The sequence below is a fragment of the Diadema antillarum genome, unplaced genomic scaffold, assembly GCF_040938485.1.
Source record: "Diadema antillarum isolate AM-2024a unplaced genomic scaffold, OU_Dant_1.0 seq00002168_RagTag, whole genome shotgun sequence".
NCBI lineage: Eukaryota > Metazoa > Echinodermata > Echinoidea > Diadematoida > Diadematidae > Diadema > Diadema antillarum.
The window spans coordinates 100,052-125,440 of record NW_027272806.1 but is presented as its reverse complement, the minus strand read 5'-3'; the positions used below and the strand labels follow the sequence as shown (position 1 = coordinate 125,440).

General features: G+C 36.9%; 1 protein-coding gene across 1 annotated transcript; it reads right to left on the bottom strand.

Annotated features, from left to right (window-relative positions):
- Positions 1–1,537: 1,537 nt before the first annotated feature.
- On the bottom strand, positions 1,538–24,370 carry LOC139714126 (peptidyl-prolyl cis-trans isomerase E-like). Its single transcript, XM_071625848.1, has 10 exons — positions 24,300–24,370; positions 18,359–18,501; positions 10,965–10,991; positions 10,104–10,185; positions 7,903–8,030; positions 6,388–6,514; positions 5,197–5,276; positions 3,497–3,602; positions 2,712–2,787; positions 1,538–2,070 (listed from the first exon to the last, which is right to left on the bottom strand). Exons 1-10 carry the CDS (start codon positions 24,361–24,363, stop codon positions 1,935–1,937), a joined length of 969 nt encoding a protein of 322 aa, XP_071481949.1. The 5' UTR covers positions 24,364–24,370; the 3' UTR covers positions 1,538–1,934.
- Between the last annotated feature and the right edge of the window lie 1,019 nt (positions 24,371–25,389).

Here is a 25,389-nt window from a genome sequence, read left to right as displayed (position 1 = left end):
GGCAAACACACACACACACACACACACACGCACACACACACACACACACACACACACACACACACGCACGCACACACACGCACACACACACACACACACACACACACACACACACACACTCACAAACAAAGGCTAGGCAGTTAAGGCTGTTGCCTAGCAATGAATTTTTTTTTTTTTCCCCAACCACCCCGAAAGTTGACACAAAGCTATAAACAATGCATACAATCTGGAATCAAAGTACAGTGTTGAAATGTAGTCAACAGGAAAACAATGATTTAATATACACTCATGACTGGGTCCACAGGGGAAAAAAAAAATGCTAGTACAGCAGTCAACTAGCAAGTTGTATACAGCAGAACAGTTTTGAGGCATCCTGCATATTGATTTTAAAATAAAAATAACTACAAGTCAGGAAAATGGGAATGCATTTTTTTTTTCTCTGATGCAGATTGCATTTGCAATAAATTATTTCAAATCCACCATAAATTGTAGAAATTGTTTGTCAGTCTTTTAGAAACACACTGTAAACGTCATGTTTGCATACAACTGTAATTAATTTTTCGTGCTGAGCAGCTCAAAAACATATTTGTAGGTTCTTGAATTCGCGGTGCACAATTGTCAACCCATTCAAAATGAGCAGAGAAAATAGGGAAGATATTTTCACGGGTTTTAGAATTCGCACTAGCCAGAAGTAGCGTGAAATACGCAAAAATTAATGTACCACAAAAATTTATGTGTTTATAGTACATGCTCTGTCACAAGGGAATTGATTTGATCAGTATTTGTTTGGGCTTAAAACAGGTACAGCATCAATCACAGAGTGGAAAAAATATTACTATTCAACTATTCAAGGAAAATGACCAAAAAAAAAAAAAAAAAGACAAATTTATGATAGAATCTGATGGTGTTTGATGTCCTAATCCTTCTCTAGGCTCCAATCCTTTTTTTTTTTTTGCTACCCTGCTGTACATCAAAACAGCCTTTCTCTTTGTAGTGGACTGAATGAATTTTGAACTGCAGAGATGACAAACAAATGATTCTTATTTTTAGAGCTAGTTTTAGACCTTTGATTCCTAAAATCCATGACCATGAGCTGAAGATATAATGATCCTGCAATCTGAAAGCAAGTTTAGAAAGTTACCAGTAGTTACATTCTGCATTTCACAGTAATGGTGGGTTCCCACTGCTGATCAGATCTACTCAATCAAGCCCGACCAAATTATTTTGGCCTGATCTGGCTCACTCAGCAAGGGCGATTGGGGTCAATTGATGTTGATTTACTTTGATTGACATTGGTCTGGCTTCCTACAAGATACTTTTTGGCTTTCAAAAAATATTGAATCCCAATTTATTCTAAGGCAGATGAGAGAGAAAGAGAGAGACGTGTATCTTAAGAAACTTTCAAGCCTCCTGCCTTCAATCATATGGTTTTCCACTTTGCAGAGGATAATTTTTATTTATCCGATAGCATCAAGCAGCACAGTGCAGCACTGTGAACATCATGACAAAGATGCACTCAAAATCACTGTAAAGGATGAGTGCATGGCACGCTGTATGTAGCAGGTGCCCATTCTCATACTTGTTTTTTCACCGAAAGTTGAGGGGCAAGCAAAGGTGAGGGCAGGTGAAAGTGATGAAGCACACGCTTTATTGGTTCAGAGCTCATGTTGTCTTCTATATCCCTGCTTTGTCTCCTACAGCATTCCATCGCAGACTTCAGTCAATATCACGATCCTCACCACCACTGCAGCCGAGAGCAAACTTGCGTATGGACGATCTTTACTTTTGTCCTGCAAACATTCTATCTCCTCCAGTGATTGTCATCTCCTGTCTACGTATTTGAGACCAGCACACCAGCGAAAAGTTTCTCCCCTCTATGGGAGCCAGGGAGTTTGCCCATGAACCCGGCGGGCGGGGCCTCAAGCCGGGGTCCATCATACCAGCTCCCCGCAGTTTGTGATGGTGACAGTCTCCCGCGGCTTGCCGGACTTTGTTCCGACTGCCTCCATGTCCCTCACAACGTTCATCCCCTCGATGACTTGACCAAAGACCACATGTTTGCCATCCAGCCTGGATAATCAAATTACAACCAAGTAATTGACGGTGAAATAAAGTATTGCATCACACACATATACATAGGTCTGCTATCAAAGAACAAACGTTGTGTGTAATCAATGAATTTTGTAAACTCCTAGTAGTAATTCTATTGTTTGGGAGAATGTGTTCATGAAATTTAGGGTGACATTTGCTCTCATTTCAGATACATTTTAGTGAAATATGCCAGCAGCAGAACCACCATATCTGAAATAATAGGTGATCTTTAAAAAAAAGATTATATCTCATGACTAAAGCCCTTGAAATTACATCAGAATAAAAGAGACAAAACAACCAATATTGGTCCCAATTATAACCATCAAGCAAAGTAGACATATTGTTTTTAGAAAAAGAAGAGATGAAGAAAACTATGATCAGGGGCCCTGTTTCATAAAACTTGTCATCAGTGACAAGTTGTCATAGATGTGACAAGCTACTGAAATCCTTGCATCTGATTGGCTGAGAGCAAATTTGTCATAGAAATGTGGCAGTTGTCACCGATGACAAGTTTTATGAAAGGGGCCCAAGGTGAAACAAGAAAATGAAATCATAAAACTGTATTAAAACATTCAGCCATAACATCACTCTAACGGGGTAGACTCCTCAGGTACATTTACCATTCCGTTTTCTCTGTGGTGAGGAAGAACTGAGATCCATTGGTGTTTGGTCCAGAGTTAGCCATCGACAGCGTACCTTGGGGGAACAAAAAACCCAGACACAAGCAATGATATGTTTTAATGTTTGTCAGCATTTCTCAGTAAATATCATGACCAGGTAAAGACCACCGTAGTCTGCTCATGGTTCAATCATCATTTACATGGTCAGGTGGAACTTCTTCTTTCTTTCCTTATTTGTTCAATATTGTTGCAAGTGCACTCTGAGGGGGGATTGAGGGGGAGTAACTATAAATTGGTGCATAGACTTGTAATACAGCTAAGAGTTGGGAGCAATTACAGATTCAGGAGTGGTTTTCACACAAGAGGGGAATGAAATCCAAATATCATGCATGTGGTTATGAGTGAATTTAGCAATATCAATAGAATGCATCAATGAAAGTTTGAGGAAAATCTGACAATCCCTTAAAAGTTGAAAAGCCCACCATCGCTGGATGAGAAAACGTCATCATTTTGTGAGGTCATATACAGAAAACAATACGAAAGAAAATATAAAGAGAATTCCACAAAATCTAATTCTTTTTATGAAAAGCACACATGTCCTCCATTTGATACTGGCATACAGTAAGCATAATATCATTGCCCTGCTTTCTGAAAGCGGCATAAGTCAAGCAATCTTTTATACTATAAAAGTCAAAATATGTTGAATTTCCTCTATCTAACAAAGTTAAACATAATATTGAGTGTACCGGTAGTTTGCTTAACACAAATTATTTCATTTGACTCACCTGGTCCAGTGTGCTTTAGGACAAAGTTCTCATCAGCAAACTTCTTGCCGTAGATGGACTTCCCGCCAGTCCCATTGTGATTGGTGAAGTCGCCGCCTTGACACATCTGGTATAGGCTTTAGGTCAAGGCTTTTTTTAACCATTTTTTTTTAATGTCACAAACGACTTGAAAACTACATTGTATCCTGTAAAAGTCAGCAGTAGCAGCAAAAACTGTTATGTACCTGTGAGACTGAGCTCTCAGAAAAGTTGTGTGAAGATTTTGTAACAATGTGCTTTGTTTGGTTGACAAATAAGAATAATTTTTTTTCAAAAAAAATCAGTCTCCAACACAAAACCATTTAAAAAAAAAATGTTTGACCCATTGCTAAACATACACATATATGCACCTGTACCTCACAGTGGAAACAACACTGTATAGGGAAAAGATGTCCATTGCATTTAACCAATCAGGTCCAAGAAACTACATTTGTTTGCCTAGATGATTTTCCTCTTGATATAAAGTTTACTGTTCGTCGTTAATTTTTCATCAATAAGAGTACAAAAAAAAAACACACACACACAAGAATATATTGTTCATTTCAACTCTTTTCTTGTTCAATTGCTGTATACATTTTTTTTTTTCCAGTTGCATACTTTTCAAAGGCATCTTATTGCTATACGTACTTAATAACTGATTCTTGAATCAGCAACAAAATTTTGATGATTAAAGTTCACAGTAAGTTTTTGTTGATTTTCTTGATTTTGCGCAGATTTAATGACTTCAGTCAGCTTCTGATATCCTCTCACCAATTAATGACATGCTGTGAAATCCAAAGGTGCCAAATCAATGATACGATAATGATTTCTAGTTTTCATGGTGATGAAACCATGAATGGCAATGAAGACAGTCTTCCCAGGGGTGGACATCAGTGAGTGCAGAGCAAAATGAAAAATTGAAATTAAAAAACGTTTGATACATTCTTTTGATCAAATTGCTGAATTTGCAATGTGAAGATCTATTCAGAATAGAAGTCATTATGGACTGGCATTTCACAGGAAAGGTACATGTACGGATAAGTAAACATCACAAGGGCCTTTCAAGCACAATGCACAACCTCGGCTTTCACACACTTGAGGCAGCGCATGGTTTTGATTTGTACTTGTAGGGCATTTTGCCATGGTTCAGCATCCGAAACCATAACCATTGAGCTCACAATGGGACTGATGCGTTCATCTTATCTACACGTCGCGTGTCTAACGACTGCAGGACGTGACCATTGAAACGGCCCCTTAGCACGCTTGCTGCAAGTCACTTACATACTCTAGCAGCAGTCAGGTATGCGGACACATGGAACCAACACTGCGCATCATGTGTGTGCGTGTGTGTGTGTGTTGTGCAAAATTTAAAGGGAATGTTTCCCTATTACAATAAGTACACGTACACTCTACATGGAATTGCGAATTGTACTAAAGACTAGTGAAACATGCTGGAAATCTGATAATCTCTTCAAACATTAAAGTTTTCAATGTTTCGTTTAATCAAGATGTTGTCCTTTCTACAAGTGAAATTCCACAGATGTTTTGAACAATACATTCTTGTACATGCGTTCCAATCTCAGTCTCTTGCTAATATATCACTGTGCTCGCCTCAAATGTACCACGTGAGCCCAGATATACCAAGACACTTTGGGACAGTCAGGCGGTTAATAAAAGGATACAAACTGCGGGATGATTCTGTGAAAGATGCTCCCCTTGTAGCCGTACCCTTTCTCGTGGGTGCACAGGCATCGGAAGTTCTCTGTGATTAAAGAAAAGGAAAGAACAAACATCATAGGGATTGGATTACTGTCACGCAAACGAAACATGCCAGATCCCAGAATTACAGTGTAGGTAACATAACATCTATTCCAAAAGTAAAGACATCGTATCTGAAATTCTGGTGAAAATGACTTTTTTGGATTAATGGTCAGATAATCAGTTTAGTGATGTCCTGTCCACATCCTAGCTGTATTACCCAAACAAATAAAGTCACCACAGCATGTCAAAGGAAATGCTCTCCCATTTGATGTAGTGCTTTGGCTGCCATGCTTATCTGCTCTCCTGAACATATGAGGTCTTGTCGCCCCAGCAACGAAATGCAAGTTTGAATACATGGAGGTAACACAAGATTTAAGAGACCATTACACAGTGCTCTAAAGGTATCAATTCCATCTTAACTGACACACCAGTAACTGACTATTGATGGAAACTGCAGAACTTAGTTTCACTTGTAAGACAATCTCACTGCCCCTGTCTCATATAAAGTAAATCAATAGTTACTTTAGGCTCTTCAAAACTCATACTACTGACATGTGGATACTTCTGCATATACCTTAGATCTATGTTAAAGCCTTACAGTTTCTCTCAAAAGATATTCCCTTACCAAAGTATACTACCTTCATAAGTAAACATTTGCTTTCAACAGTCAAACAAAAAGGTACACAGTGCTTTACTTGATCAAATATTTGTAAACACCTCAAATTCTATTCTGATGACAGTGAGCAGGATTGTACATCACAGACAATTTGTAAAACAAAACAAAAATGCATATATACATATTATAGAGAGAAAAAGAGGACGACACAACAGTGGAGGAAAAATTGAAATTGATATTTGATAATCCAAAAAAGGAAAGACGATTCATTATCATTATTTCTCTTCACATCTCCTTTTTCATAATACAGACATTATACCTATAGAGATACATATTATATAGATGTGGAAATACCCATGCCAGGGCAGAAAACCATAGTTTGATGTACTGATACACAAGGCAAATTATATCTATCTTTGTATTGCTTGGAATTTAGTAGATGACCCAGTGACATTGAGTCCAGTGTTCTAGCATAAGATCTTCTGAGTCAACTGACCTACTGTCATGGGAGCTACATCGGCACGAAGCTGGGCCGTGATCCTTCCTGCCGGCTTGCTGCCGATCTTGATGTCAAAGAACACCTGTGGGTTGGCTCTTGACTTCTTGGGTGCCGGTTCTGTGGCCTGCAGATACAAATGTTTCAAATGTACTGTCAAGTTAGTGTGCATTGTTCTGTTCGCCAACTGGCATTACTACTATTATAAAGTGCTACTTTTAGCCAATTGGCACAGATGTTTGCAAACTAACTGCCCATCAGCAGAGATTACTGTATACGCCAAATATTTCGCGATGTTTTTATTTTTGTGAATTTTGCGAGTCAGGTGCTATTTGCTAAATCAAAGATACGCAAAAATATTGACTCTGATCCCGATGTGAATGTGACGTACGTGTGTACACTTCTCCGTTCAGTACAGGAGTTCATAATCGCGAATTTAACCACTTGCAAAATTGTTGGGAATTCCCGATTCATGAAAATTGAGACTCACGAAATATATGGCATATACAGTACTTCATTCCCCTAAATTCTCGTTGTGTCATTGTAACTTTCCTGTTGGACTGAGGCAAACTATTATGCCTGAAAAAGGTGGTTGACTTACAATGTTTATACAACCAAAATCAATTTGGATGGTATTTAACTAAATGGTGATGAAAGACTTTGGCAAGTTACGGCTAAGTGCCTGGAGTTGAACAAAATGAGCACAAGTTTACAGCCTCCATTCTCTCTTAGTCTGCACTGTCAATTATTAACTTCTGGTCTCTTGAGGTACAGTAACCCATAATAGCTGTAAATGAATACTACATCCCATTCCTGTAAGCCACGACTTAACATATCAGTGTCATGTTCAAGATGTGAGCCAAGAGAAGGAGGCAATAAAATACGGGAACAGAAACTTAAGTCTTGAAACTTCATACAATGTAGATTTAGGAAGAATACTGTGATAGAGTAGGAATACAGCATACAGTACAGTACAAATCTATTGCCATCATCAAAATACCACCAAAATTAAAATCATTGTAAAGCGATGTGTAAGAGTCCTAAGAAAAACCAATTGTATTCATATGCCCTTAAGAAACATGATGCCTTTTAATACAGCCGACTCTCATTATTACGAGGTCTTCGGGACAAGCAGTTTTCTTTCATTGCAAATTTTGCTACAATCAAAGGGAAATTTGCACGTCTCAGACCTTGGGGCTAAGAATTTTGGGGTCTGAATCGTTACTTCATTATAGCAAAATTTTGTTAATACTCTTAACTCTGTTCATAACAACATTAGTGCCTTGTGTCATCCCCCCCCCCCAAAAAAAAAAAAAATAAATAAATAAATATGCTTGGTTACATGATGAAATTATGATTCAGCAGGGATACTTCTGATTATTTGTCCGTCTTGGTCTGTTACCCACTTTGCATACTGAAATCATTAAACTCTAAACTTCTGTTTGGGAAATGAATTTCAGACCTGCATCACAAATCACATGACTTTATGCGACTGAAATTTCTTCACATCATTACCTCATCAGACTTTTCAGCTGGTCTCTTTGTTGCCGTGGCGTCACCATCGTCCCCTCCGACCACGCCTCCCTCCTCGTTCTTCAGAGTTGCTCCTGCATACTTCTTGAGCCAGTTGTCATCAGACCAAACTGCAATGAGGTAAGACAGTGAAAGATTGGCATTGATGCAAGAATAAGGCAATACAGATTGAGATGCAGGGGAACCTTGTTATAATGACAACCTAAAACCCCAAGACAATTAGTTGCTATACACAACTTCTCGCTACATATCAGGGTACCAAAAAAATAAATATATATAGGGTTTTTGTGACACAATTTGTTGCCCCGGCACAAATTGTCGCCCCCTGACACAGGCAATAAATTGTGCATGGAGCTGTAGTGATGGCACAAATTGTCGCCCCTGCACAATTTGTCGTCTGGCGACAATTTGTGCAGAGGGCTGATGGCACAAATTGTCGCCCGCCCTTCAAGCACATTTTGGGGGGTAATATCATTCTGGACATAGTCATTGAAATACCAACACATAACTTAAGGGCTACATCCATGCAAACAAGCCATGTACAAAGTCACGGTTTTCAAGGTTTCAAGGAAGTGTGTCGCCAGGTAACAAATTATGCAGGGGCAACAATTTGTGCCGTAACATAGGCTTTTCACCTGAAAAATTGTTTTCTTAAGAATTTTTCTTTCTTTTCTTTTCTTTTTTCAATATCCCACCTCTTTGTAACAAGGTTTCATTGTATTTTGATAGGTTGCCCCTTTGAATGTGGAAATTATGCAACTGCTCTACCAGAATCTTGGCAAAAAGGAAGTGCTTTAGAGAAAAGGTCTAAAAAAATTGGGAGAATTCATTGTACAATTACAGTTGAGTATCACAACATTATCAAAAGAGCTTTTGGACTGCAAATGGTTAGTCATTTCCTCATTTGTTTTTCCTGCCATTTATGACACACATGCTACAATTTACATAATTACTTCACGTTAATATGATGGAGTCTGATTATTTCTGTTAAAGTGAATTCCTTTGTGCATCATCATCCAAATCAGCATGATTATCCCAGGGAAAGTTACACCAATTCTCCTCGAGTCTTGGCGGGATTGGTAAACAGGAACTACTCAAAACTTATGAAGTGGACTCAGCGAATGCAGAAAGAAATTTGATAGTAAAACAAATCACTGAAAATTGATAGGAAAACTGAGCAACCCCTTCAAAAGTTATCAAGTTCTTACAAAGTTACAGTCAATTACTCAATGATTACAAAATTTCCTGTTGTACAGCTGTAATAAATAATTAGAGATACAAATGGAATTTAGAAAAAAAAAACGCAAAAAATAAAATCACTTCTCGATAATATTTAGTGACCACTTAACAAATCTTCTAAGAGGCTAGAACATGAAATCAGTCAAAAATGTGAAAATTCATAACTTTTGAAAGGAATGATCAACGTTCCTCAGTATAAGAACTGCATTCACTTGATCCGCATTATAATCACATGTCATGGGAAAACTACCACTATCATCGGGACAGTCAGCACTTGGATATGATAAATCAAGTGAAAAAAACAGCAGAAACTGTCACATAGTGATCATGTGTTATTTGAAAGTGTGGGTTTGCATGATGAGGCATATTTGCTAGAAGAGTTTGCCGGGTCACCATTTGAGAGTCATCCTGACAAAGGACTATCAATCTGCTCCAAAACATCGACCTCAAGAGCAGCTACTCCATTCTTAGAACTCTGTTCGAGCTAGCTAAGTTCCTGTTAGAGCTACCCAGAAATGAAACAATCAGTACTTCAGCCAGGGCTCTCAATTGCTGGCACCACAAGCTCTTCATCCTGACATAAAATGACACAACAGATCTCGGCTGGTACTACCACGAAAATTTGAAAGTGTGGGTTTGCATGATGAGGCATATTTGCTAGAAGAGTTTGCTGGGTCACCATTTGAGAGTCATCCTGACAAAGGACTATCAATCTGCTCCAAAACATCCACCTCAAGAGCAGCTACTCCATTCTTAGAACTCTGTTCGAGCTAGCTAAGTTCCTGTTAGAGCTACCCAGAAATGAAACAATCAGTACTTCAGCCAGGGCTCTCAATTGCTGGCACCACAAGCTCTTCATACTGACATAAAATGACACAACAGATCTCGACTGGTACTACCACGAAACAGGAAACAAAATATGAAACTTGATGCGCCTCACTTACCCGGTTTCCCCGATCCCTCCTTGATTTTCATGGGCTTGGCAAGGTTCACACGGATGGTGCGACCAAAGAGCTCGGAATCATTCTGGGGACAAGTACAGTTACTCAGAGTTAGCAACAAACTATGTTCAGTCACATAAACATCTGGCTACATAACATTTAATGCTGAAAAAGATGCTTGGGGATGCACAGGTTCTGGAACAGCTAGGGGGAAAATGTTCATAGATTCAATCATTTAATCTAACTCCTTTTAACATGAATCAAAAGTATCTAAACATTTACAAATATAGTACATACACGTATGCAAAATTCTTTCTTTCATTCTAATGTTTCTGTAACTCTCCTTAGAGATAAAAAAAACCCACCTAATTTGTATCATGACAAATGTTGAATGAAACATTGACAAATTTTAATCTTAAAGAGCCTCCGATATCAACAGCTGTTTACCACACCTAGTGTAAGCTCTACCACTGTATATTACTCTTAACATGAGGAAGTGTCTCGTTAGTGCGAGTAAGGCAATTATGTGTTAAAAAAGAAATGTCTGCTGTTTGTATATTTTTCTTTCTTCAATACTGATTAAAGAGTAAGTTTCCCCGAACCATGTGCATTAAGCAAAGCAAAATGTAGAAAGAGGAAGTATGAGAAAAATATGACAATCGATTCTAAAATAATGTAGTTTACACATTTTCTACACTGCCTGGACATTTTACTTATCTTTTTGCTTTGCTCAATGGACAAATTTTTGGGGAGACTTGCCCTGAAGGAAAATGTTTTTGCTGCTCCTCGTTTTACCCAGTGCACAATGGCAAAAGGTGTGTCACATCTCAGGAGCATGATACGTTGCCATGGCAGCATACTCACCATGTTATCAATTGCAGCTGCACAGTCCTGTAAGAACAGAAATATTGGCAGGAGGAAAGACATTATGCATCATACTGGGAAAGATTGTGGAGTCATGACAGTGAGTGGTTAAATAGCACAAAAGTAATGGAAGCTCCATGTTTTATTCTTTGACGTTTTAAAGACACAACAGAGTTGTAAAATGAAAAAAAAGTCTTGTTAATTTCCATTATGATTTTTCATGAAGCTTCTGAGCTATTGAACATAAATACAAAAAAACTTTATGAACCTGACTCATAAGGGCAATTCCGCGGTTAGTAACGTTACATTTTAGGGACATTGTCATGATTTAGATTAGACTCATTTCTCTATCTGTGGATGTGAAGTCTCATTAATGTCACCAGAGATCATTCTAGTGTAGACCTAGAACAGAGCAAAGAATGAAATCATTTCATGAATTATTTTAGAAGAAAGGTCTGCTTTTAATGCCGGTTAGTAACGTTACAAAAAAAGGACATAAAAAAATGATGAGCATCTTTGAACAAAAAGTTTGCTAAAACTGGTATAGCTTGAAATATATCAACACTTATTTTTCATTTCTAGCTTTAAGGGCAATATCTACCCCAAATATCCTTTCTCATTATAACTTTGTTTGAAAATTATGTACAAAAATCATGGTTAGTAACGTTACGGTTAGTAACGTTACGGTTTGTCCAGTGATTACAGAATTGTGTGTTAACTCAAATCATTACATGTTTCCCCATGAGAATGCAAAGTTAAAGCTAAGAAACATCAGATAAGACATTAAACTCTTATTTCAATCATCAAACTCATGCAGTATAGTACCATTGTACTTGTACATGTTAAAAAAGACTAGAAAAAAAGTTTGCATAAATTACAAACTAAAAAAAAGTACCACTTTTAAAGACTGGGTCAAGTGATATCCACAGTTTTATAACTTTGCCAATCACTGTTCATCATGACTCACAGTAATTCACAAAAGTAGCCTGTTTTATTGAGCAAAACAGTTAATGTGTTCCTTATCAAGAGTACCTTTAATAAAGGGGAAAGAAATCAAAGAGCAAAAACTAATGTACCGGTATAAAAATTGTAGTATGTACAGTGTATGGCCAATTGTGGTGTGCGTAGTCATTGCATAATAGGAATCCAGCATAATGCAATGTTTTATATTATTGTGAAAGTAGTTTACAAAAATTGTAAGTCATATGACATTAACTCAAATAATACAGTGTATTAGTTGAATTCATGTTTATTCAAGTCTAGAGACTTGTATTTTTTTATCTTTTAGACCAGTTTGAATGTCTAATCTCTGCATTGTTCTGAAAACAAAAGTCTGTTCGCTGTACCTGAAGCGTAATTAACCCTGACAAACCATTGTATGATAATTTCAAATTGGGACAGAAAATTTGAAGTGATGGCCTCAATTGTTTTTAACACTACTTTCCACACAAAATGCTCTGCTGGCCCACAGATTCCATCAATTGCCCCTTCGAAGTGGCAAAAAAAAAATCACTCAATGTGCACCTTGTGAGCCTTCTGTAGTGATGCGAATGCTGTAGACCCCCCCCCCCCCCCCCAACATTTCCCACCACGATTTCGCAACGCGCAAAGATTTTGCCGCATCGTCTCATGACTTTTTTCATTGAAGTCTCCCGCATATTTTGAGACCAAATTTGCGACGTCCGGGTACACCGTTCTGCAGTTATGTAATGTTTTACATAAATGCATGTCGACCTGAAAACAGCTCAAATTCATGATATCGTGTGCAAATCCAATGCAAATTGTGTTTTTTTGTTAATTTGATATTAACTAGATTGTTTCAACCTTTGACCAGTGAAATTAATCAATTGTAATGTAGAGAAGCTTGAAAAAGTGCCTGCAACAAATTTTGGCAAAAAAACCAATAGAAAACAAAAGGTAAAAAAACACTAAAATACATAAGAAATTAACAAAACAATAAAAAACAAAAGAAACTGATTTTGATTTTGCTATTTTTTTTTGCAAGAAAATTGTTTGATGTGTCTTGAGGAACTCTTACACAAAAATTTAGCAATCCTTCAGTCTTTTTTATGGAGTTAGAGGTGAAAATATGATTTCATGCGTAAATTTGCATAATTAATTTACTATAAAAAAAAAAGCCAATATCTTTTTACTGCATGACACGTAATCTTGTAGTTGACATCTGGCTCTATCATCAGGCAAAATTTTGCCAGACCAGGACCTGTCCATTGGAGTCTTATTCACTGATTTCATGGTTAGTAACGTTACAATACACACAGGCTGTGGTTAGTAACGTTACGTGGTTAGTAACGTTACACATTTTGACTGCTGTTATTTCTAACTTCTATAATGATTAGTAATACTTATTTTTATATTTCAGTTAGTCATTGGACACAGCAGGAAAAATTGAAATATTATCATTCATAGACACCTTATGGGCAATTCCACGGTAACTCGCGTTACAAATAATGGGTACATTTATGGGATAATGTGCCCATAACTTTGTAATTGGTAGGATCTACAAGTTACTTTTTTCATCATGGGTTAAGTAGACATACACCAACTAAATGAATCCAAAAAGAAAAATAAAGGACAAACATGTTGGGATTCTTGAATCATCTAATTTCGGTAACTCGCGTTACACAAAAAGGACATGGTCATTTTTATAAAGACCTCTTTTTAGAAAGTCTCCTCATACTAGACATTCTTGATAAAAGTTTTCCTACCTTGAATTGATAGTGGGTTATGACTCATAAATTAACACTATCAAAGTTGAGTAACAATGACCTGGTAAAATGTAGGGAGCCTTTATGTCGGTAACTCGCGTTACGGTAACTCGCGTTACATTATGTCCACTAACACAGGGTGACACAAATTGATGACATACAACTGTTCTGATGGCACTGAATCTTGTGTTGAATATTTTGAGAGAAGCTTAATATTTGTAGATAGTAAAATGAATGAATGTTATAAAATATTTTACTAATAAACCCAAAAGAAGAATGCATTTACAAGTAATAAAAGCTTCACTCCTCATAGAGACCTTGAATATGTTTGACTATATACCAAGATGATTGAGGTGTATATTTAAAGTGCATTGTAATTCTCAGTGTAAAGATGAACAATGTTGAAAGTCTTTTTAAAACAAAACACGAAAGCATCAAACCCTATCTACAAATTTACAACAAAGTTTACAATCTTTCAAAATTTTAAATCCTATGTTTGTGAGGAGTGAAAACTAGTTCTTTTCTTTGCAACTGATCGATAAATAGACCAGTTCGTAATTGCACTTTGCGCATGAGCAGAAAAAGGTCATTTGTACCAACAGGCATTTTGGTTTGTAAATTCACTGAGATAAGCATCTGTGATGTGATGATTATTCATATACGATCCTTATCTGTAAATGACACTTGCCAGCACATCCGCCTGACAGCAAGAATGGTATTTTGCAATATAAAAGGAAATAAGCTGTTACTGCATTCAATACAAAACAATGAAATGAATGCCTGCTAAATTATAAACTGATGGGAGTATTCTGATCCCCTGATCTAAATGCATGTTTTTTTTTAACATGGATTCCATAGATTGTTATGTCGGGCAAGCTTATGCATTATACCGCTTTGAAAACAAGTGAAGTGCCGAATCAACTGAGAAAAAAAGAGGTAATTTGTACCAATGTATACATGAGCTACAGTGTAATAACAAACTGGCTTACAGTATTACCTTACATCGATGTAAATAAGCACTGAATTGATCAGTGTTTTAGTAGTAGCCATGATAAAAAAGTCATGGGCATACATACTCGAGCAGTATTCAAACCTAAGACCTGATCACTGGATGGGCATCATCTTCACTAGACCACCTACAAACTGTAGCTTTCGCCCTGACAGCAAGTGTTGGTTCTATTAATCCTTATAGCATGTAGTGGGTATTGCGTAATTATTCAAATTCATGAAATTCTTCCGTTGAGATGTTTTCATTGTAACTGATTGACAAATTGCCCTGCATCAATGTAAATAAGCACTGAATTGATCAGTGTTTTAGTAGTAGCCATGATAAAAAATCATGGGCGTACATACTCGAGCAGGATTCAAACCTACACAGTGTATGACCTCCTGATCTCCGGACAGGCGTCATCTTCAGTAGACCACCAAATAAGGATTAGAACCAACACTTGCTGCTTTATAGCATTCTGTAATAAAGATTCTGTATTAGGCATACTGATGCAGGAAATTCAGAAGATAAATTTCATGTTCTCATTCACTGGTGGATACAATGTACATGTACACATGCAGTGAAAGCCTGGCTAGACTCTTCTACATTGTATGTGGCATGTGATCAGTAGCCTTGATTCTAGTATTATACAATCACAGTTAGGCCCCCTCCTTTGTTTCAGTCCAGCATAGTGTGTACTAGGTGTTTCAAAAAACATTTCCCACTTTTGATTCTTGATAATTCATAAACTATATATCAGATAACACTGACATTGATATGAGTGATAGCTGAATACTGTACAATTTGGTTGAAGGTGGTTTAAATATGAAAGCATAAATCAGTTTCATGAAATCTATGATTAATTTCACAGTTAGGTTCCAGATTTTGCTCAATTTTCAACCCTCTGTACAAAATTTCACTTTGCACAGGAGTCAATGGGTGTGTATGGGAGTGTGTGGTTAACACCCTGACAATGGTCCTGAACAATGGCCAGGGTTTGAATGCTTCATTATTTATTCATGAGAAATTCCACTGTCACAACTAGTCTTTATTCAGCCTCTGGCAGTATCTGTGTAAAGTCAAACACCTGCCGATACTGTCTTTGAGTCGTGACTTTGACAGTGCTCTCCCTAATTCTGAAAAACGAAATTACAATGAATACCTTCTGTTCTATCGTAAACATGGTGACAGGAAGCAAAGAAAATCAATTAGAGTATACACTTGTGTATATGGAGCCTTAAACAAATCTACTGGTAAACAAATCGTCCCAATGATAAATGCTGCTGACCTCTTTATCAAGAATGATCTCTTTTTATCGAAAAAGCGAAAATTTGTCAGACTATTTAATTAGTAGACAGTTGTATAAAAATGAGGAACTTTAGATCATTTATGCTTAATTATATCCCAAATTTAGTGATATGTGAAGCAAAATTTGAAAATGATTGCCAGCTGGAATGAAATGTGGTGTTTGCAAGCACGTGGAAACATGTGCTTACTTTTTCCATGTGCATGCATTTTACCCTTTACCGTGCATGAATTCAGACTAGCAGTGCCCAGGGCAATCAACATGAATTATTGATTAAGCATTCATGTGCCAGGGAGCGCGAGACTGACGCCTAGTGAACAGGTGGTTCAGGCATGTCCATTGTTCAGGGCCATTGTCAGCACACACTCACATACACATCATAGGTTTCTGTGTAAAGTTCATTTTTGTACAGAGGGTTAAAATTTGACCAAAATCTGAAACCTTACTTCAAAATCAATCTTAGATTCAATGAAATTGATTTATGCTTTCACATTTAAATTACCTTCAACAAAATTGTACATTATTCAGCTATTACTCATATCAATGACAGTTTTATCGAATGAACAGTTTCAGAATTATTAATGATCAAAAGTGGGAAATGTTTTTTGAAACACCTAGTATAACACTGCATTTGACTGTTTTCACCACAATCTAGCTCAATTAAGTGTTAAGATTTGCTTATGTTGGGGGAAACTTGTGTTTATAGTCAGTAACTCGCGTTACATGCCGGTAACTCGCGTTACATGGTAACTCGCGTTACACTTTTCATTGACATTTTTTAATGTGATAACAGTGTTTATTCAAGTCAACATCTTGTGTACAGTATCAGGGTGTGATGAATTTAGAAAATTATGATTCCCAACAAATTACCTCCACTGCTTCCTTCAGAATGCAAAGTATTTCTTGTTTCGGTAACTCGCGTTACATGGCTCAAGGGCTGAACTTTCATGTGGCGATTAAAATTTTTTGAAGGTGGCATAAAAATTTCCTCATTGGATACTGAAGTAGAACCAATTTGCATCTTTAAAATAAATTAATTGAAGTGCTAGCAGAATTTTTCTATTAAAAAAATGTATATTAAGTTAAGCATACATTTTAGCAATTTGGATGACTGAAAAATTGTCTTCAACATTTGTAGCTGTTTCTCAGAAAATATTCGACCGATTGATATAATTCTTTGAGTTTCTTTAACTTCAATAAATGGGTAATACATAATGAGTAATTCTTTTGCAATATGATAAACTTGAAATTTTGGTGCCATGTCCACATTCCCATGGAATTGCCCCTATACTCTCTGGAGGTAAATAATTTCACTTTTTGGTTAGTAACGTTACATGACTGTCCGATGGTTGGGGAAATGCACACATGTTTGCATTTTGAAGACATGTAAGTTGATTTTACTTAATCTATCCATGAAAGCACTGCATTGCCTCTATGAATTCAATATTTGTGGCTAGAAAATGGCATTTAACTTGACTAGCTATCTTCTTTGCCATTATGGAGATTTTGCTGATGAAATTCAATCTGAAAGATTACTTGTTCAAAATTGGTGAATTGAATACCTTAAACTATCAAGATACCCTGAAAAATAGTTTTTCCTGAGTTATCAATGTGTTCTTTCTGAAGTCAAACACAAAAATCAAGGAAAAAACCAAATTGAAATTTTATGGTCATGTCCCTCTAACTGCGGAATTGCCCATAAACAGTTCTTTCCTTTGCCTGGCAGTCCCCTGTAACTATCAGCCTTTCAGCAGAGTCAAAATTACATTACATGAATGGATAATCTCTCACTCTAAATTTTAATAGTGCCAAACGTTCGCTGTTTGCGCACTCTGCTCTTCTCCTGTACACAGATGTGTGAGAGTCTCATACATTAATGAATAATTTTAGACAGTCCATTTCTCATTCATTCATCACTGCAATAAGAGACTGGACAATTATTATTAGGCAAAAACATGAGCTTGGCATCATGGCAACTGGATAACCCTCTCAAGCTCAGTAACAAAGCAGCAGATAGAGCTTTACACTCTTTCCCCATTTAAAATAGTGCAAGTAGTTTATACTCCAATCGCTGCCAATCACTATGAACGCTAACTTTACGGCAAGGTATACAGCGTGCTCCAGATATAATAAATATGGTTGTAACTAGATTTCATTACAATCAAGTAAAAATTCATATCAGATCCACAGATCATTACCTCTATACTTTATTTGTGAGGCTACAACAAAATTTCGATATCCAAGGTAGACATACATGTACTGCTGGTCTTGAGAACTTTGTTATGATGGAAGTTTCCTGTGTAGTCATTTTATATGTTTGTACAAGTATCAAGCACATCCTGCAAAAAATGTGCTACCTCACATACACATGTACCTCGGCAAACTCAAACTCGACAAAGGCGAACCCACGATGTTTTTCAGTCTCGTAGTCCAGCGGGATCTGAATGTCCATGATGTCGCCAAAGGGGATGAATGCTGCATGAAGGGTTTTCTCATCAACCTCCTCAGCCAAGCCCCCTGGAGAGGAGAGCAGAGAAAAAAGAAAAGGCAAATCAATGTATACAGTAAGTTGAAGGTGTAAATACTATATACATACAAAGTGTTCCTTTCCAAAAGATGCTTCAAATCTATTTTCATGAAATAGGACTTTCTCTTTCATTATTAGTCTTACACAGTAAACTCTAAAAGTATTGGAAGTTTTGGGAGAAATTACGGAAATCAGGCGAAGAAAAACAACCCTTGTTTCAAAGGTGCTACATCCAGCAGGATCCAATCAGAAACCAGTGTCAATAACTTTATTGCACTTTGACCTAATAAATGCCAGGCAGGCTGGCTTTCTTAGCTGTGTATTAAACTTCCCAGATTACCCACATACAATATATGCAATGACTGGCTCAGAAATATTAATTTCCATGCATATAAATTCTTTGGAGAGATAAACAAAAGAGAATGCACAGGGATAACAAATCATCCAAGAAGAATGCAAAAGGAGTAGTTAAGCAAAATGTACTAGTATATCTCTGTGATGAAAGTTTCGTTTCAAAAGGCAGCAAGTCCATAAAATCCCCCAAAATATCAATTCATTAAATATCAGTGTAGGCACTGATTTGTCTGCTCTATAAATGAATGCACATTTTCTTGATCCTGTTTATTATGAATCAATCATACACAACGTGTAGGACATTCTAAATTAGTCACTGCATGAAAAGGCTTCAGAGGCCTGTGAAATAAAAATCAGGGCTTTTTTTTCTCCTTTTGAGTGAAAGTCGATTTATAGTTGTAGTACCTATTGGGAAGGAACTCTTCATAAATACATGTAGATTTCATAACTCTAAAAGTGAAAAAAAACCCATACATACCTGAACTGATATTTTGACATTTCAATCAAGATTTTACCAACCCTGTAGGAATATTTTTTCAAAATGTGTGTTCTTTTCACTGCAGCCTTACAGTTCTAGAGCTCTGCATGACATGCACTGATATTGTGATGTTAGGAGTTGAGGCCAAGAGTGTAGAACATGATTTTGTCCATGGGAATTACAACACATTGAAATTGACTTCTACTACCATTGTTAGTTGTGAGGTTGCAGTTAACAGTTGTGGGCTAGGTAAATTCTAGATGAATAGGAAGAACAACAAAACATCAACTGCAGACATATTGTTTTCTGAAATTCCAATCGCATCAACCAGGGAGGTGGAAAGTTCACCTCCCTGACCACTAACTGCGACAGCCGCCACACGCAGTGTGTGGCGGCTGCGCCGTGCTCCCATTCAGATCTTCATGTTGAACAAACAGGTGCCTTTGCGGCGCTATATTTCCTTAATTTTTCAACAGAAACTACTAGGAATACTTACATGGGTCGATGAAACCTAAATGACTATCATCGGCGACTGTTTGATGCATTTCATTGCTTATGATGCACAAAATGATGTCTTATAAGCAGCTCACCGATGTTCACAGAATTCACAATCACTTGCACAAGCGCACAGAATAGGGGAGCTATTCGTTATTCTCACATAAGCGAAACTGCGGGGAAGCCGCCAGGACCGCGCCTGGCCGCGCGGTCTCCGGGGCTACCTGACCACGTGCTGTTTACAGTTGTAGACAGTTTTATCAGTAACTGTAAGAGGGGGTTCTAGAGCCCCTATTTTTACAGATAGCGGCATAATCGTGAAATAGTCCCCACCACTGCGTGTCCGTACTAAATAAAACCCTACCTAACCCTAATCGTGCGGGTGCACGCGCACTGTGGTGGGGATCTAGGTGGGGACTATATCACGATAATGCCCAGATAGCTCGATAGATAGTGTAGACCTACCGTTAAAGTCTAGACGCTAGTCTATTTTTTTGTTTTCAGTGATCTTTTTATTAATTCCATTTCCTTTGAGAATATAACAATTCCAAAAAAAAATTACACACATTCTACATAACATCTGTCATAAATCATGTAGATATTCCTACAGTTATGAGACATAATCCATAATCCATAAGGGCAATTCCGCGGTTAGTAACGTTACATTTGAACAAATTTAGATATTTGTTTTTACTACAAAATTACCATTTATTCATTTCAAGTCAAAATTATGTCAAAAACATATTCATCCTTCCCATGTTTATGATACAGAAAAGAATGAATACAATCCAAGAAATATTAGAATTGCTATGGCAACTTAAAGGGCTGGTTAGTAACGTTACGAAAAAAGGACATGACAAAAAAATCAATGTCTTGTAACAAAAAGTGTGCAAAAATTCAAGTTACTTCAAACAAAGTGTTGCATTAATTTCAATTATTGCATCATGACAAATGTTCATGCAAATTTTTTTAGCAGTTCGACCGATGATTTTTTAGCTAGACCCCCAAAAGCATGGTTAGTAACGTTACGGTTAGTAACGTTACATTTGTCCGGAGTAATTCCGCAGGTCATTTCACCCTTTTGTAATTGACAAAATGTCACATGACTTCTGGAGTGTTTAAATGTATTCATCTTTTACCCTTTAGCAAAGCTTGGAGGAAAAAATTTCAAAGGAACCCACTGTAATTTGCATTTAAGTGAATTTCAGCATCCCCAGTCCCACATGTACATTTTAGATGATGGTTTTAGATCTCGCAAAATCAATAAATACGAAAAATAAAATCTACTGAATTTGAAAGACCTAAATGATTGATGAACATCCATGGCATTTAGTTGATACCTAAATCAAGGAGTAAGATAAAGAGGCACATTTCTTTTATCCATGTCGTGTCCACCTAACTGCGGAATTGCCCATAAAACAAGAATAATCATTCAATTCATTTTAAGGCAGATATCAAACAGAAGAGAGGAAATAGAATGAATTATCCGATCATTCCTTTTTAACTACAAAACAAACAAGCAGAATTCATATATACATTTGTGAGCAATTTAGCCAAACACTAAAAAAACAGGAAATGAAATTTCTATTATATCAAAAGAACGATGACAACAACAACAACATAAACCACCCTCATTCCCACCTTTCCACCATACCCAACCCTCAACTACTCATAACTTTAAACTTTAAACCCCCCCCCCCCAAAAAAAGAAAAAAACATCCTTCTCATCTCTAAACCACCTCCCCACCCTCTACACTACATCCACCTCCTTACCCGAGACAGACACACTCCCTCTCATCCACCTCTCATCTCATCCACCTTTCATCCACCCACCCATTTACACACCCACCCTGCACACACATCCGCTTAACACACACACACACACACACACACACACACACATCCACTTAAACACACTTCCACACCCCCTGCACACACATTCACTCACCACAACACACAGTTATTTCTGCTCGCATTCAGAACATAATAATTATGCTAATTATGCTTAGGACATATGCTGCATACACACAATACATGCATGCACATACACATATCATACACACAATATACATATCCACATACCTGCATATATATTTTATATACACAATACTTATCTCTGAACTCAAAAATATCTAAAGAAAAGAAGTCAGTAATCAAACACACACAAAAGGGGAGAAGTACGGGTGCATAAATAAACTAATCCTTTACAAAATTTTTTAAACATTCCCATTTCAGCAAATGCAAACCCGGTTTATTTCTTCTTATGGCAATATCATTCTCTTCCTTTCGACATGTCATTAATGCCTTTTTTAATTCTACCAATGTCGGTGTTATTAACTGTGACCTCGCTTTATATAACATATGTTTAACTATAAGAATAAGAGTGTTGTACAGTTTGATTCTGTGAGAAGTTCCTTCTAAACCAATATGTATATCCCGCCAAGCTAAATTACGTAACTCTTCTAACTGAAAGTACTCAATGAAATCATGCCATAAAGATTTAACTTTTTCACAGTTCCAAAATAAATGCGAGTAAGTTTCAGAGCTTTTTCCACAAAAGGAACATAAATTATCAGCCACAAAACCAAATTTTAGGAGCTGTTCCTTAGTATAAATCGCCCCGTGTAATAACTTATATTGAAATTCTCTTAAGTCTCCAATTAGAGTTGAACTTCTGGGCCTTATAAAAATATCTCTCATACTTTTATCAGCGAAAACAAATTTTTGGTGTCCATCTCTAATTTCTAAACAGTAAGACTGCTTTAAAAGAGACACGAAATGTGAATAAATCTTCCTGGATTGTATCTTTTTTAAATCTGTAATTTGGCCAAAAAACTTTAAAGGTATATTAAAATCACTGACATCTAGGGTACTTCATACCAATTGCATAAAATTCCATCATATTTCCCACTTTTCAAAATGGACTCACAAAAACTCCATACATAAGCAATATTTTCACTTTGTAAACCTAAACTTTGAAAATAACTAATTGGTCTTATGGATTGTTTATCAAATAATTGTTCTAAGTGATAAACCTTCCGCTCATATAAATCTGCATTAAATATCATTTTCCCTCTCAATAAAAAATCTTTATTATTAAATATAATTGGATTAATTTTCCCTTCTTCAAAACTTCTGCAGTTATATAAGTCTTCCCAGGCAGCTAACATTTCTAAATAAAACGATGGTGCCTTAAGTGAAAGTTTTTTAGTCTCATAATTGCAAAGAAATAAAATTCTACCTCCTACAGCTTTAAAACTGTGATCAAAGTATACTTTCCAACTCATATTTCGTTCTCCATACAAAAGTCTTTTTACCCACATCACTCTCTGAGTTTTCACACACAATTCAAAATTCATCATTCTCAATCCACCATCCTTGTAATCCTGATACATAATGGCTCGTTTGACACGATCCTTGCCCTTCCACACAAAATCAAAGCAACTTTTCTGAATTTCATCAAATAACCATTTTGGAACAACAGAGGATGACGCCACATAAATCAATTTAGATAAAGCATAAGTTTTAAGTAAGTGAATTTTCCCCATGATGGTGAGATCTCTTTGCTTCCACCAACCTAAAAGTCTTTTAATTTTACTTAATATTTCTTTATAATTAACTTCCTCCATTCTCTTCCTTTCTAAAGCAAATGTAATCCCTAAAATCTTAATTTCTGTAACTATACTTCCAAACTGAAATTGTGCTACATTCTCTTCATCCTTACCAATAATCAAAACCTTCGTTTTATCCATATTAACCCTTAAACCACTGACTTCCGAAAAAATCTGAAATAAGTTTTGTAGTAACCTAACTGACTCTTTATCTCTTATAAAAATTGTCATATCGATCATCGGCATACAGTATCTGCTTTACTTCAAAATCACCAAGATCAATCCCTCTCAAAGTAGTCTCATTTCTCGAAGCATGTGCCAAAATTTCAATAACTACTAAAAATAAATAAGGTGATAATGGGTCACCCTGACGCACACCCCATTCTATTCTAAAATAACCGGTTGAAAACCCCTCATTCATTACACAGCTGCTAATATCAGTATAATTCTATCTGAATTAATTACTCATGACATGTCCACACACACACACACACACACACACACACGGAAAGTAAAGACATGTGGATGAATTAGAATTAAAATCTATGTAACTATTCGTCATGACAGTCCACATATTGAAGTTCTCCGAAATTCCCTTGATTTCAAAGGTAAAGCCTAAGGCAAATGTGCTAACAATGCGAATAAATTAGACCATATCTATGATATAATATGACTCGAGTCAGGGAGGAAAATATTCCTTACGCCGATTTCTTAGGGTGGGACTGCAGCCGGTAGACTACTCCACTTTGTCAAGCTACACTTTGTTATTTCGTGTTTTATTTATATTCTAGTCCTAGATGAGGTATTCCAAATGGTAACAGTCACTGCTGACAACGAGAGCATAACTCACCGACATAGGCAATTCTTTTGGAGTTTGTTGTGGTCGACATTGTCCTTTCCGTCAGTCTTCGCATGTGTCCGCTCACACAGTTTTACATGAATCATCGACTACGAGTTAACACACTGTACTGCACGTGTGCTACTGTACTGTATGATCATATACGATACGTGTGGTGGATACACGTACGTACGATGAGTTCGTACGTCTTGTCAGTTGAAGGTAAACTCGACAATCCGATCGGATCCCGCCGAAATTATGGTGGTCCAAGAGGGACATCGCAAACGAATTAAACAAGTAAAAAAGAAAAAAATGGCGCGTGGGGAAATTTGCATCATGATTATAATTTTGTGATGCTGTCTCTGAATTCACTTTATCATAAATCGCAAAACTGAGACAATGTACCCGTGATAACTGAGAAAGTACAAATCCTTTTAGGACAGTTCCTGATAAATTTCCGTTATTGTTGTTTTTGATGTTCTCTACAGCTCTCTCCATGCTCTTCGCAACTGAGTTATTGATCCTAGTTATGCTGGTTATTGAGCAGTATCAGTGCGCAAGTATGTTCTTTGGAAATGGCTTTTACACGTTGCAGGAAAAGAAGAAGAACCTACTTCTTTCTTCCGTTAAGTATATTTGCCCCAAATCATACGTATCCATAGGCATGAAGTTTTATTACTTCTAAATGCATAGACCATAAAGAATCCATGTATTACGGAGACATATATACGACGATAATTACTACATGTGCGTGTACTATTATTGAGGAGAAGCTAGATTTTTGTCTCCTTAACGTTTTCAGCTAGAGCCTACAGGCCCATCCCATTCAATCGCTTGCTTTGACATTACTCAATACACTGTACACATTTTCCACACACTGCATGCCTAAAGCTGGATCCAGTTAGGTCCTATAAATACAAAATCCGTATAGGCCTAATCATTTTTATGTCTGATAGGCCTACACCAGTGAGTGTATATAGCTCCTATATAAAATGTGATGTATTTGTTCTGTAAAAGTTTGCATGATGGCGTAATATAATGAGGAAGAGGCCGGGGTACAGTGGCGGATCCAGAGGGGGGGGGGGGGGGGGGGGGGGAGGAG

Excerpts from the sequence above, each read along its gene's own strand:
- LOC139714126 (XM_071625848.1), bottom strand. The coding sequence starts at position 24,363 with ATGCGAAGACTGACGGAAAGGACAATGTCGACCACAACAAACTCCAAA. Across the intron at positions 18,502-24,299 it reads CAAAAGAATTGCCTATGTCG|GGGGCTTGGCTGAGGAGGTT; the intron begins GTGAGTTATGCT and ends TCTCCTCTCCAG. Across the intron at positions 2,071-2,711 it reads ACCACAGAGAAAACGGAATG|GCTGGATGGCAAACATGTGG; the intron begins GTAAATGTACCT and ends TTGATTATCCAG.